The sequence below is a fragment of the Panthera pardus genome, unplaced genomic scaffold, assembly GCF_024362965.1.
Source record: "Panthera pardus isolate Hobbes unplaced genomic scaffold, ASM2436296v1 HiC_scaffold_17, whole genome shotgun sequence".
Classification (NCBI taxonomy): domain Eukaryota; kingdom Metazoa; phylum Chordata; class Mammalia; order Carnivora; family Felidae; genus Panthera; species Panthera pardus.
This window is the reverse complement of record NW_026526732.1, coordinates 76,120,893-76,136,506: the sequence shown is the minus strand read 5'-3', so window position 1 is coordinate 76,136,506 and position 15,614 is coordinate 76,120,893. Positions and strand designations below refer to the sequence as shown.

The following is a 15,614-nucleotide window of genomic DNA, read 5'->3' as shown; positions in this document are numbered from 1 at the left end:
GTACACATACGCACACACAATGAAATATTACTCAGCCATAAAAATAATGAAATCTTGCCATTTGCAACACCACAGATGGATCTAGAGAGTATAATGCTAAATGAAATAAGTCAGCTTGAGAAAGTCAAACGCCATATTATTTCACTCATATGTGGAACTTAAGAAACAAAACAAAGAACAACAACAAAAAAGAGAGAAACCAAAACATAGAGAGCAAACTGATGGTTATCAGAGGAAAGGTGGGAAGCGGATGAGTGAAACAGATGAGGAGGACTAAGAGTGATGAGCACTAAGTAATGTATACAAGTGTTGAATCACTATATGGTACCTGTGAAACTAAAACAACACTGTTATATTAACTATACTGAAATTAAAATTAAAAAAAAAAGTTACATGTATACACATATGCACTACAGCAGGACAAGACAAACAAGATTTTAGAAGCTGCCACAAGTACTAAGAGATTACCTAAAGACATGTAGACTCATAGATGACTTCTTACAAGGAACAACAGTAGCCAAAAGAGTGAAATTATGTTCCAAGAAAAAACAACTATATATAAACTATATAGAAAAAAAATATATACATATATAAGATATATGAACTATCATTCAAAAATATGGACAAATTTATCTTTAGACAAAAATAGAGTTTACTACTAAAGAGCCTCACTTAAGGAGCTTTAAAAGGATATAGTTCTGGAAAATCTTAGACATAATGAAGGAATGGTAAAGTCAAGGAGGGTTTACCTGCATAAACACTGCCTGTATCAAATAATAACATCTAACTTTGGGAGTTAAAACTATGGTAGAATTAAAACACTACCCAACATAGCATGTAAGTGAGAAGTGGGTGACTGAAGTTTCTAAATTTCTCTTCTTTAGGAGGAAATAAAAAGATACTGTTCTACTTTAGACTTTAAGTAGACATAACTACATTTTTAAAGGTGATCATGAAAAGAAACAGAAATAATATGTATTTTAAGCTTTCAAACTATAGAAAGAGAAAGTTGGAATTAAAGCACAAACTGAAGTAAATGAAAGGAGGGGGCAAAAAACAATCGTGGAGAAGTGGTAAGGGCAAATCACTAATGGTCATGTCTGTTGTTATGGTGGTGGTAGTGGGAGTAATGGTACGAGTAAGAGCAACAGTAACACCAACAGCAATTGCACTAGCAACAGCGGTAGTCATAACTGATGTTCAGTGCACATTTGTGAGTCAAGCTCTGGGCCAGGTATTTCACATGCATTGTATCTCACCAAAGATAACACGTAAGTAACATTACTCACCTTTGTTTTACAAATGAGGTTTGTAACTGATTGAAACCAAGGCAGAAACAGTTAAGAAGGACATTTCAGAGAGTTTTTTTAACAACTGATCACTGACTGGATGTGACAGATGAGGGGAAACTCAAATTAGTGGCTTGGCCAATTCGGTGGGCAATGCCTGGAACCTAACAACAATCCTAGTAGTTGACACTTGGGTTAAGCCAAAGACACAGGATATCCAAAGAGGGGTAGACTTGTGTTTGTTTTCTTTGGAATGGTGAGCTTCTGTTTCAAGAAGCTTGGCTGTGAGAGAAAGGCAAGGGACAACAGGTTGGCTGCTGGAAGAGGTCATAGAATCCAAGGAGGGCTGTGTGTCGGTGAGCTTGTTTTAAATGGAGATACTTGAAAATGCTCATGAGAGAGATAGGAGGAGAGGTTAAAGATACAGATGACAGAACAACTGATACAGAAAGGAGGAGAGTTAACATTTAAAATAAAAGTGCTGGGGTGCCTGGGTGGCTCAGTCGGTTGAGCGTCCGACTTCGGCTCAGGTCACGATCTTGCGGTCCGTGAGTTCGAGCCCAGAGCCTGGAGCCTGCTTCAGATTCTGTGTCTCCCTCTCTCTGACTCTCCCCCCGTTCTCTCTCTGTCTCAAAAATGAATAAACGTTAAAAAAAAATTTTTTTTTAAAAATAAAAAAAATAAAATAAAAGTGCTAACCCTGGGAGAATAATTAATGATCAGGCCAAAAAGCAAAACCACACAAAGTAGACAAAAATGCAGCTTCTCTCTTGAGTAGCCAGGAATGGCTTATCACAAAATCCTTTAGAAAACATTAAATCCTTCTTAAAGATGCATAGTAGAGACAGTTTATGTACACATGGGAAGGCAGGAGGGATCCTCACACATTTGGAACAAATGAAGAGAGAGCAGGAACCCAGGTGTAAAAAGGCTGTGGGGTTTTGGGTACAATTCTCTCTCTGGTTTGGGCTGTCATCGAGTTGCTCCTAGGAAGACTCCATCCTGTCTTATAGGTCATCATTTAACTGACACTGGGTATGCCATTCTACTATTCTCTCCTTAATGAGAAACAAAGTACAGAGCACATTACATAAACCCCTAAGAAAAAAGACAGCCAACATTTCCCTTCACAAGCAAATGGTGTTTCTCTGTAAAGAGAAAAGAATTTGCAAACAAGGTGGAATTGAATAAACATATTTTTTTATTTTTTTAATATTTATTTACTTTTTGAGAGAGAGAGAGAGAGCAAGCGGGGTAGGGGCAGAGAGAGAGGGAGACACAGAATCCGAAGCAGGCTCCAGGCTCTGAGCTGTCAGCACAGAGCTGGACGCAAACCACAAGATCATGACCTGAGCCAAAGCTGGACGCTCAACTGACTGAGCCACCCAGGCGCCCTGAATAAATATTTTTTAATGGAAAGAAATGGGACTTTTCAAATTATTTAATTGAACTATGATTATATTTGAAGGCTCACTTAATAGCAGCTGGCTCAGGAGTTGAGCCACCTAAAATACAACTCTGTTAAGGAAAGCATCCTAGGCCCTCAGGGAAGAAGGTTATATGTCACTTCTGACCTTCTTTACGAAGTTACTGAAACCTAGATAAGCTCCAAGAACATCCCATCCCAGCATCAATCAATCTGAAAAGAGGAGGTAAGATATTTGAAGGATATTTATTTGTGAAAAGCTAAGAGATAGATCCATAACAACTGAGTGCACAGATTAAATTACAAGACTTCAGCAGCCATTTATTAAACATTAAAACTAATATGGCAATGAATCAAAAATCTAGATTTTTATCTAAAATACTACAAGCTAATATTGCAATTAATATATAAATTTACCTACTCTTACATGATTTTATTTTTTTCCATATATACAAGTTTTGCAACTTTTAAAAAATTGTGAGTTACCAATTATATACTGGTTCTAAGAAAGTATCTGCTAACTACACTGATCACCAAAGGAGAAAAAAATATCCAAAGTGACCCAAATAGAATATTATACCATAAAAAAAAAAAAAAAAGATTTCTCTGAAAATTTGGAAGTAAAAAGATCCAGGAAAAAACAGTTGATATAAAGCCTGCTTAACTATTTTAAGACATTGTTTTTTAAAATTTTTTAAAATGTTTTTATTTATTTTTGAGACAGAGAGAGACACAGCATGAGCAGGGGAGGGGCAGAGAGAGGGGGAGACACAGAATCTGAAGCAGGCTCCAGGCTCTGAGCTGTCAGCACAGAGCCTTGATGCGGGGCTTGAACTTACAGACTGTGAGATCATGACCTGAGCTGAAGTCAGACACCCAACTGACTGAGCCACCCCGGGCACCCCAATTTTAAGTCATTTCTCATTTCTAAAGCATGCTCCCTACTATTACCTGAGACTCTTTGCCACTCTTCTGCTTTTCCTGCTCCTGCCAGCCCCCAAACCTCACATGATCTCTCCACCCTCTCCCAGAATGCTGAGTGTTGTCTGGGAACATCATAGGACCATACAGATTGGCGTCTTTACAGATTTACTGTATAAATGATCATTTACTCGAATGCTTTTTCAGAAGTGATTTCCCCCAGCTCTTCCTCACTGCCTAAAAAATACTATCTCCTCCATCTCCACACCTAGACTGGGTCTTCTGGTGAAATCAAGGAGGAATGGAGCGTGCCTTGGTACAGAAAAATGAGAGGGTGTATTTAGTCAATAACAAATAGTGAAATGAGAACAAATGGGATAAAAGTAAAATATGTTACAGCAAAACAGTACACTTCTCACGTTGAAAGTTACTCTAGTGTTCAGTAAACTTTTATACATCGATCCTATTAATTTTATTCAATAGTCTTTATTTTTTGGATCTATGCACTATAGAAAGATTTTTTTCAGTTATCACAAGTATAAATATGGTATCAACTGAATTAGCATGCAAATAGCATTTCTGTAAATCAAAATGTATTTTATTTATACTAAGCAAGCTTCTGTAAAGCAAATAAACTTTTAAGGTTAAATTTTCATTATATATACTCACAATATTTATTTGCAGATATTTTATGAATAAAATTAAAACAGTAGGAATCTTGTGGTAACTTGCCAATATTTGCCTTGAATCACAACATAATCCATATCTCCCACTACTTTTATAGATATTGTAATAAGAAGTAACATCTTTTTCTTAATTTGGGATAGGACTCATTTCTAAAATGACAGTCAGTATCCCTCAAACGTAAGATTCAGAACTCAAATCACTTGTTCATTATGTAGCATAAGCTCATTATTAAAAACCCTCAAGATGTTTAAAATGGAATAAAATTGCATTATTGATACCCAATTTGGCTTTTCATGAGGTTTGGTTTGATATAAATGCCTATGTTTAAATTTTGATAATGTTAAATAGGGTTTTTTAACCACAGGACATATATAGAAGTTGTTTGTAAGAGCTATTAACAGAAATGAATATTAGGCTGCCAAACTTTCCAAATTTCTCCCTGCAGGTGTTACATTGGGCCGATTCTATTTTTTGGTTGTTCTTTAACTGTGATACAGCACTTGGGCAGATACTAGGTGCCCTACTGGATCTTATCTCTTTATTATTTGACTTGGGCAGGCCATCAACTACAAAACAGAAAAGGAAAAGCAACTGAAATACACAACAGTTGTAACCAAAAGTTAAATACTTGCTGAATCCTGGATATTTCATGTGTTACCAAATAGGTACACAAAGTTACAAAGAAAAGGAAACAAAGATGTATAAAGGGACCCAGAAAAACTAATGTCAAACTAACATTGGTCAAGTATTTAATTTTCATGTGCAAGGAGCAAGATTATTATAGCAGAGTATGGAATAAAAGTTTTACATAGTTCAAACGTACCTTAAAATATATATTATAAAATATTAATTTATTCTTTAATGTTTATTTTGTGAGAGAGAGAATGTGCACGCATGCCCTCTCACAAGTGGGGGAGGAGAGAGAGGAAGAGAGAGAATACCAAGCAAGCTCCATGCTGTTAGCACAGAGCCTGACGCAGGGCTGGATCTCATGAGCAGAACCGTGAGATCGTGACCTGAGCCAAAATCAAGAGTTGGACACTTAACCAACTGAGCCACCCAGGAGCCCCAATATTAATTTACTTTAAATTCAATAAATATCTGCTGATTATGGTGAAGCTTTTTCTGAATATATTTTTCCTCTAAGAAACTTACTGTTACTGAAAAGGGGGGAAATCTGAGACTATATGCCTAGAGTTTCTTTATCTCCACCTTTGCTCTGCCCTCAGATGTTAACAAATCATTCCTTTAAATGTTTAAATCATATACCATTAAGCATCATTTTATAAACCACTAGAATGAACCCTAATTTTCTTGGCCTATCATCCCAAACAGAAAAAAAAATCATATTTTAAACCAATACTTTAAATAATATTCAGAGCCTATTCCATTAATCCAATATCTGCAAAAAAAAAAAATCACAAAACCATAAACTTTAATCTTATAACCTTTCAAGCTAAATTCCAAACTAAAAAGTTATACACAAATCAAGCTAATTATTTTTTTTTGTTTCCACTCTACATTATGCTCTTTTCCTCCCAACTACTATTTAGTATTTTCAATACTAAAACATTACTTAAGAGTGCTTCAATGCCTATAGGGAAACTTAGTTGTGTTTGCATGTCCTAATAATGGATGTGACTCACTGTTATAACTGTTATGTTACCGAAAACCTGTGAAAAAATTGCTAAGGTAGTCTACTATTATTTAAAGGAACTTCACAAGGAATTCCAAGTAAAATGCCCTCTTAAAATGCATATAAATATAACAGTATTTGTATACTCAAATTTTCCATGTCATTTTTTCTTAAGATAGGACATATCAATAATGTGATATCTATCTTTCCAAATTTTGCCCTAAGGTTGTATTTAAGTGCAGCTCTTTTATTATTTATTCAAAAACTAAAATGTTAAAAAGAAAACTAATACTGTTCAGTGCTTGCCTTTTGCTCATTTTTTTAAGTGACCAAATTCAAAAGTCTTCATGCATACCATAGAGATTTGCAATAGAGCATGGGTTGTGCTGCATGATTTCACACAAAGCCATACAAACAGGATAGGTGTTTTGGAGATTAACCATTCAGGCTAATATTGTTCCTCCCCACAGCCCCCAACAGAAAATATTACTCAATAAGCCACAGACAATAGTTAAGTGCAGTGGTTAAAAGCTGTGAAAGTTAATTACCTTTCCTGAACCTGTTAAGCAGCAATAAATTAATAATGTAAAGCCCAGTGCCTGGCATATACTAACTGCTCAATAAATGTTTAGCTCTTATGATTATTCACACTAATTCAATACCAATTCCTGCTTCATCTGCTTCCTAAATACAGAATCTCCCCCTTATGTTCCACATCTTCAAAATCACCCCACTCAGTAACATATGCTGGAGATACTGGAAAACCTCCCACCTTGAAAATTTTTAAGAGACTTTTCCAGATCTAAAATACTAAGGCGACTAAATATTTAGATATGGAAAAGTGGGTCTTTATCTGAATAATGTTTTGATGAAATGCTCAAACCTGTGAATGTTTATGATATGTATCAATATACTGATCTATCATTTTCATAGCATTTAGCAAATCAATAACCTATAACTTCTTTATTAATGAATATTTGCTAGACTGACACATACCTTTAAGACATGAGTCATCTTTCCAGAGTTGGGGAAACTGATGGAAAGATGGCTAAATGATTCAGCATGCTGTAGCAAAATGAGCTGGTCATGAATTTATAATTTCCACTCCTGTTAGGTGCCCTGGCCCTGGTGGCCTCTTCCATCCTGTACTGCACATATAACACATGATACCATAATCAACAAATTTTGTTAGAAACTCCCCCAGGAAAGAGGTAATGGTGTTTTCCCCTCAGACAAGCTTCTAGAAGCAAAATTATTCAATTCTGTGACACAACAGCTTCACAAGCCTGGATAACCCTCACAATGTCCAGCTGTATGCTTCATCAAGCTGTGCTCATACAGATAATAGGACTAAAGTCAATTCTAACACTGGTGCCATTTTCTCCGCTGCACAAGGCAGACACTGGGGAAGGCCTGAAGCAAAAGAAACTCAGAAAATGGGCAAAGGAAGCTAGATAGGAAATGGGTATGGCTATAGTTGTGTCTCTTATGCCAGCACTGACCTTTATCAACAAACATCATAACAGAGCAGTTCCTAAGCAGGTCAACGAGACTGAACAGCTAGAGCTGAATCAGCTAGAGGACATGTGCTGATGGAGCCTTACCTATAAAGAGTCTCAACACCTAAACCCAGTGAGTGCCTTTTTCTAAGTCCCTGTTTGTCTTTCAATAGCTAAGTATTTACAGCGTTAATCATGTGAAAATTTTATATCAGATTCTAAACTAGATTAAAGCTGTTTTCCATCAAATAACAAATATAAAAAGAAAGCATTATGAATGAAACGTTTCATGTAAAAGTGCACCATCACAAATGCTGGAAAAAGCACATCCATTTTGTGACCACAGCAGTCATTCTGCCCAGCAGCTTCCGAGAATGGGACAAAGAAGTGTGCCAGGATGTGTAAAATGAAATCTCCGTGATCTCTGAAGTTCAATTTCCTCATTCAATAGTTTGAATTTATTTCAGTTTGGTGTGGTTATGTACAACACACACTCACACACACACACACAAAACCTCAGCAGCCACAGTGAAAGAGATGACACTTTTAAAATGTATTTAGAAAACTAGGGTGATAAATGTGACCTTTTATAATTTCATCTTTTTCTTTTTTGGGGGTGGGGGAGGGTTATGACTGTTCAACCCCTGATTTCCTATAACCTGGATAAAGGAGTGGTGTGTGGAGAAAGAAAGAAAGAAAAAAAAGAGGTGAAAAGTGCCCAATCCAGAATGTGCAATTTCTCAGTATTTTATAGTATTAATACATACAAGTATTTTTTTTTTCTCCACCAAGACCTTGGAGGTCAACAGGAGAAAAAAAATGGCTCAAACACAAGGTTTCAGGGTTGCCCCAAGGCAACACCTCCACCTCTGGAGATTTGGAGCTCAGCTGGGAGTTCTGAAAGCCGCAGCATTACAGACTGCGAGCCCAGGCCGCACGCCGGCATCCAGGGCGCCTCTGCCATGCGCATGTCCCGCTTATATAAAAAGATGCTTACAGTCCAGGTGCTTTTTCTTGGGGCCCATCACTTCATGAGTGGTGGCTTTGCAGACCGCTCTCGCAACAGCGGAGCCTGTCACGCTGTATTGAGCGGCGGCGATCCGATCCGTGAGCGTTTGGCCCGACATCTTCTCCGGCCAAGTCTATCGCCTCCTCTTCTGCGGGAAAGAAGGGGAGATGGTCCTGCTTGAAACCCGCAGACCCTACCCTCCGAGCACCCCGGCCCTGCCTCCTCCAGCCGCACGGCGGCTCCCTTCTCCTCCGTCCCCGCCCTGGTACCACCTCCAGGAGCTAGCAAAGCGCTAAGCCCCTCTCTTGCGACGCGATCTAAGGGTCTTGAACCAGAGTAGGTCTGTCACGGAGCCCCCTCCGGTCCCAGCCTCGTAACACCGTCCCCATCCCACTCCCCGTGCCTCCCGCCTCACCCCTCCGGCGCCCCCCTCCCCCCCAGTCAATCAGCACTTCGCCTGCAACCTGATCCCCGCGTGTCCGACCAGCTCCGGCGTGCGTCGGGGTTATTCCCTGGGCGCCGCGCCCACCGTGTGCCCACCTCTCGCTTGCCCGCCGCAGCGTTTCTTCCCAGTAGCCCGCAGGCTCCGGGGTATGAATCGGATACCCAAGCCCTGGCCGTTTCCCTCCTCCTCCTCCTCCTCGCGCTGCTGCAGCAGTGGGCTCGTCCTCCTTCGGGCGCGGTGGAGATTATCCTAGCATTGCGCCATATTATGCCCTCTCCTCCCTTTCCTTCCTCACCGCCGCCTCCAAAGGCCCGCCGAGGCCCTACGCCCGGGTCCCCTCCCCTCGCCCCCAAATCCCCGCCGCAGGGGCCGCCCGGGGGCTCTGCGGAGGCGCCGGAGTCTCTCGGCGCCTCGCCCTTCCTGGCAGTGGAGCAGAGACGGGCTGACAGCCCAGCCCAGCCCCCCCGCCCGCAATCGAGCGCGCCACGGAGCTGTCACCCAGCCGCTGCCCTTCTCCGCGCCCTAGGATTATCCTCTCAGGATCCGCGCGCTGCCCTGGCGCGGAGGAGGGGGCCGAGCAGGGGCCGCGGGTACTCACCCCGCCCCGGGAGCGGCGCCTCCCGCCGCAGGATGAGCGGAGCCCGGGCCGCCGAGGGAAGCCGCGCCGGGTGGGTGTGTGCGGCCGCGCGCGGACCCGGTGCCCCGGGGCGCGATGCCTCCTGCCCTAGCCCGGCCCCCCGTCCTCCACTCCGCGGTCCCTGCGCCCGCCGCCCGTGGCCCCAGAAGCCTGTACCCGCCCGCCGCCGCCTCCTCCGCCGGCGCTGCCGCGTCTCTCTAGCGATCCGCGCCGCGTTCCCATCCCCGCCCCCACCTCAGCTGTGGCTGCTCCAACGAGTCAGGTGACGACGGCGGACTAACCCGGGCGAGCTCTCCGCGGAGCTCCTCGCGGCCCCCTCCCAGCTACTCACACACGCCACCCCCCCCCCCGCACCCCCGAGACGGCCGGCTTACAGGCAAGGGGGCGCCGCGCGCGAGCATCCCCGGCCGGCGCGAGACAAGAAGAAGGAGGCGGGATGTCTGGGAGGCCGACACCCACCAGCCAACCACCCTCCGCGAGGCGCCCAGCAGCCCCTCCGCCTGCTAGACCCGCACCCGGCACGCACTGCGTGCGCGCGCACCGCGCACACCTGCGCGGCTACTGCGGGATTCGCGGAGGGCGGCGGGGGCGTTGGAGCAGCCTTGCCAGTGGGCTTCTCGAGTGCTGCTCTGAAGGCCAAGGTTCGGGCGTCGTCGCGCGCTGCCTGGCAGAGCCCAGCCCTTTCTCCTCTACATTCTGTCTCTGACACGCCCGCCTGTCCAAGGCAGCCTTGGCCCAGAAGGGCAGGGCGATTTAAATGTCAGATTCTGCAGGCACACGGTGCCCGTTGTCTGTGCCTCCTTAACTCCTTGGAGCTCCTCTACTTTTTTCAGTTACGTTTGGGAGCTGGGGTGGGCAGGTAATTCTAGCCATTTTGGTCTTAAACGGATACTGAGGTCTGCTGCAAGTGCGAATACTGAACAAAACCAGAAGTCAAGGCCCAGATTATATCCACAGTAATTAATTGGTTGTGTAAGGAAAACTCTTTGTATCCTTAAAAAGTAACATCTGCCAATTAAATATAGTGTTTGAAGGTCTTAAGTATATCTGAATTGCATACAAGAATTTCTAAACAGGGATTTGGGCTGGGTTAATAGTATCACGTGTTCACGTTTTCGAAGATTGTTATTTATTGTAATCTTAAAAAACCTTTTACACTCTCAAAGTAGAATCAAGATCGGAACTTAAGTTGTGAATTCTTTTGATGTTTTTTTCTGGCTACAGGTGGCCACTATTGGGCCTTAAGGCCTTAAAATGTCTACCTATAGATAGCAAGTTTCTGTTGTGTACTCCTGTTACCTGGCACAGTGTTCACTATGAAGTCATGATTTCATAACTGTTGGGACTGATTCTAGCATTAGATAGAAGCCTGATGGGTAAAGAAAGATACCCTAAGACCACCATTCTTGAGTTTCAGATACCAGTCTTACCATATGATCTGGCAATACAACACCTAGATGTTTGTCCAAGAGAAATAAAAACACATTTCATTTTAGAAACATGTACCCAAATTTTGTAGTAGCTTTATAGAATGGCTCCACATTGAAAGAAACCCAAATGCTATTGTACTGGCAAATAGGTAAACAAAATGTGGTCTGTTCACACAATGGAATGCTATTAAGCAATAATAAAGAACAAACTAACAACATGGTTGAAAATACATTATGTTAAATCAAAGAAGCCCAAACCCCAAATGCTATTTGCTGTGATACCATATATATGACATTCCAAAAAGGAAAAACTATAGAGACAGAAAGCTATCAGATGGCAGGAGTGGGGGAAAGAGTGACCACAAAGGGATAGCAGGTAACTTTTTGGAGGGATGGAAATGCTCTATATCATAAATTGTGATGATGGTTACACAACTTCTTGTATTTCTCTTAAGTGCATCAATTTATACACTTAAAATTGATGAATTTTATTGTATATAAATTATACCTCAATAAATCTGATGAGAGGAACTGGAGTGATGATATTAATATACAAAGTAGGCTTCAGAGTAAGAAATATTAGTACAGATAAAGAGGCAATTTAATAATGATAAAAATTCATCAGGCATATGTAATAATCCTACACATTTATATACCTAGGAGCAGAGCTTAAAAATAAGGTAAAACAAAAAACTAAGACCTTTAAAAGGATAGATAGACAAATCCACAATTATATTTGAGGATTTCAACACTCTTGTCTTGATTGGTAATGATAGGACAGGTAGATAGAAAATCAGTAAGGGTATAGATGACTTGAAATAACCATATAAACATTTGACCTAGTTGATATTTATAAAGAACTCCACCCAACAACAGTAGTTTCTTTTCGAGAACACGTGGAACATTCACCGGGATAGACTACCTTCTGGGCCACAAAGCTAGTCACATAAATTTAAAAGAATTACAATCATAGAAACTGTTTTGTCTTACTACTGTGGAATTTAATTAAAATTTAATAACAGATATCTGAAAATACCTAAATATTTGATAATTAAACAACACATTCTAAATAACCAATGGATCTAACTTTACTGTAAGAAAATTTACTTTTGAACTGAATGATAATGAAAATTCAGCGTATCAAAAATTTATAGGATGCAGGTAAAGAAGTGATTAGAGGGAAATTTATAGCATTAAAATGCTTATGTTCAGAATGAAGAAAGACCTAAAAGCAACTATTTAAGTTTCTATCTTAAAAAACTAGAAAAAGAACAAATTAAATTCAGCATGAGCTTAAAGAAGGAAATAATAAAAATCAATGAAAGAGCACATAGACAAATAATAGATAAAATTAATGAAACCAAAAGCTGGTTTTTTTGAGAAGACCAATGAAATTGATCAAGGAAAAAATTAGACTCATCAAAGAAAGAAAGAGATGCTACAAATCTCCAATGTTAGGAATGAAAGGAAAAATAGATCCCATGGACATTAAAAGGATAAGAGAACGTTATGAAAAACATTATGCAAATTAGACAATTTTCATGAAATAGGAAACAGAGTAGAATAGTGGTTCTCCAACATTCCACTAGTAATGTCATGTCACATACAATGCTATTAATTAAGAGGTTTTTGTAACATGTTTCAGTAATGGTTAAAATAATACAGTCTGTGAGTGATTTACTTTTCAAAATTAAATTGGAGTAGATTCATGGTCAATCCTATAATAGTGTGAGATTACAGATATTTATGTACAGATAACACTGTGAAGTGTGAGAAACCATAGTCTGTCTCTGGTGTACTGCCCATGTTTCTGCTGGTATGCATGGGAGAGTATCCCACACATGGACATCCTTCTGTCATGAATGGCAGCAGAAAAATGTTTGAAAATCTGCAAACTGTAGCAGTGTCATATATAAATTAGTAAATTATTTCAAGGGTAGAACCAACTTTTGAAATGTTATTGTTTTGGAAGACGGTCTTACTGAGCTTTAGAAATAATAACATGTTTGCAGTGGCAAAGATTAAGAAATGCCAGGTTCTTATATTTAGGAAAACCTAGAGATATAGCCATGAATGTTGTATATGATATTGAAAGAAAATTGATCAAAAGATAGAAATACATTGAGGGGAGGAAAAATGGTTCGTTATCAGTATATTCCCTTTGAAGATCCAGGAACACAATAAATAACATTGAGTAAATTTTAGTCATGAATAGGCATTTACATTCAATACTTTTACAAACTGAAAAATCTTTTTATCTCTCTTAGTGGTCAGAAAAGAGATTAAATACAATAGACATTCACAATGTGTTTTAAAAATATATATATTGAGCTTTTCTTTCTTAGTCAATATACATATATATTACCACACAGATTTTTTTCCTAAATCTGATTTAATATACATGTTTTCTTCTCAGTATCGGATTTAATACATAAAAGCCAAACCAACAATGATGACATGTAGACACAATTTATATCAACACCTGAAGGCAAATGTCTTGAAGTTATTGGTTTCAGTTTATTTGTAAGATACAACAAGATTAAGAGAAACTTTAATTCCTGATTCGCTCAGGCAACTAACTGAGGTGGTGTTGGAAGATTCACATTTTTCTCTAAAACCTATAATGTCCTCCTTAAAGTAGTTTAGAGGGTACTTTTATTCCAGGAATACTTTTCTATCAAATTAGAAAAAAAACACATGATGTGCAAAAATAATTATACTGTAATATAGCCACCCCCCACATAAATGTGACATATTTATCCAAACTCAAAAGCAACTGGCAACAAAAAGCAAGTTTTGATATCCTGAATGTACTTGTATAGAGACAAAAAGATTGGTTTACTTTTATAAGGGGACAAATGAAAGAGACCATAAACCTGATGAGCATTGTAATGTAGCAAGAAAATAGTAGGTTGTATAGAATATCAGTAAGATTGAGATTCAAGCAACTAGGTATTTCATCCATGAAACCATTCAAGTTATTTAAGAATAAAAGTAAATGAAGAGATAGTATATTCCAAATCAGGACGAACAATATTTATTAAGTTTTGTTCTGCCTAACAGGTTAAAATGAATTCCATGGCAACCAGCATATTTGAAGGAACATGTACTACATCTCACATGCATAATAAAAAAATAATTTAAACATGGTATTTTCATTTTGCTTCCCTGTTTTAAATCTAATACAGCCATTCTGCTTTCCTGTTGTTGTTCTGGTTACCTATAATAAATTTTGTCTTAAAAATAATTTTTAATTATGTTTCATAGTTCTGTGAATTAACAGGGCTCTGCTGGGTAGTTCTCCTTTGAAGTCTTTCATTTGGTTGTCATCAAACGACAGCCAGGGCTATCGGGCTGCCCAAGATGACTTATTTATTCATTCACGTGTCTGGCAGTTGATGCTGGCTGTTCACTGAGAGCTCAGCTGAGGTTGGACCAGAGCACCAACACAGGGTATCTGTATGTGGCTTGGGTTCCTCATGTCAGAGTCCAGGGATGTCACGTTTATTACATGATGGCTGGCTTCCAAGAGGAAATGTTCCAAGGCGGAGTGTTCCAAGAAACTTTGGTAAAAGTTTAAGATTTCTTGTGACCTAACTCCAAGGTCGTACAGCATCAGTTCTGTTATATTCTATCAGCCAAAAGCAAGTTACAAAGACAGCCCAGATTTAAAGGGAGAAGACTATCGCTGGGAAGTTCATTGAAGGACCAACTACCACAGGGATACACGAAAGTACACCTTTGTGAAGAACCTGTAAAGAGAAACCTGTACTCTCAGAAGTATGATAAGTGATTCACTTAAGATTCATTGAGAACTACTGAAAACTAATTGGAAACTGATTTTAAAAATGACGAGCATAAATTAAAATAACACAATGAATTTACTCTGGTTTGAATATTCTTTCCCATATCAGGCAAAGTCCTGCTCATTCTTCAAGACCCCTTGGCCAGCTGTATCATGACCTGCAAATCTCTTCCACATCCTCTATTTTAGCCTTCTTTTCACAGATGAAGAAATTTAAGGCTATAGAATTTAAGTGACTTTCCCTCTATCAGTCTGAGGTAATGGCATAACCAGTCCTAAACTCCACTTGTTGAACTTCCAATCCAGTGTTCTTTGCACTGTACCCATTGCTCCTAATAAAGATATAATAACGTTACGATAGACTCTCATTTCATTATATTAATTAGGTCCTTAGTCAGAAAAATCCTTTTTAAAATGTGTTGGCAGGAAAGTATGGTATATAATATCTTAGGTTATTGAATTAGACAAGTCCTGGTTTGAGTTCCTGGCATTGGCCCTTACTAGCTGCTTGACTCTGGGCAAATTCTGCAGCCTCTAGGGCTTTTCCTCGTCTCCAAAATGACTTTTCCTCATCTACAAAATGGCCACAATCATAATATCTACCTCAAAGGACTGTTATTACCATCAAATGTGATAATGACATATACAGCCAATAACACAGTGTGTGGCATACAGCAAAAGCCCAATAAATGGGATTAATAGTACTCAGTGGTTATTGGTGGAGTAACTGATTTTATTATTTTGTTAATTTATGGTTATATTATATTTTTATTATATTATTTTATTATTTGGAACTACAATTCAAGTTTATATGGCTCTCTGATAAATAT

The 15,614-nt window shown here is 39.6% G+C and overlaps 1 protein-coding gene across 10 annotated transcripts in view; it reads right to left on the bottom strand.

Annotated features, from left to right (window-relative positions):
• The window catches only part of SNAP91 (synaptosome associated protein 91), a 146,267-nt gene extending 136,218 nt beyond the window's left edge, over positions 1-10,049 (bottom strand). For 7 of the 10 annotated variants that reach the window (XM_019442758.2, XM_053904680.1, XM_019442761.2 and 4 more), the window contains exons 1-2: positions 9,924-10,049; positions 8,456-8,615 (exon numbers count right to left, since the gene is read on the bottom strand). In XM_019442758.2, the coding sequence (XP_019298303.2) occupies positions 8,456-8,585 (130 nt within the window). In that variant the 5' untranslated portion in view covers positions 8,586-8,615; positions 9,924-10,049. Of the gene's footprint in view, positions 1-8,455; positions 8,616-9,007; positions 9,132-9,510; positions 9,685-9,783; positions 9,806-9,923 lie in introns of those variants that run through there. The other 3 variants (XM_053904679.1, XM_053904677.1, XM_053904678.1) reach the window with 3 other exon arrangements.
• Between the last annotated feature and the right edge of the window lie 5,565 nt (positions 10,050-15,614).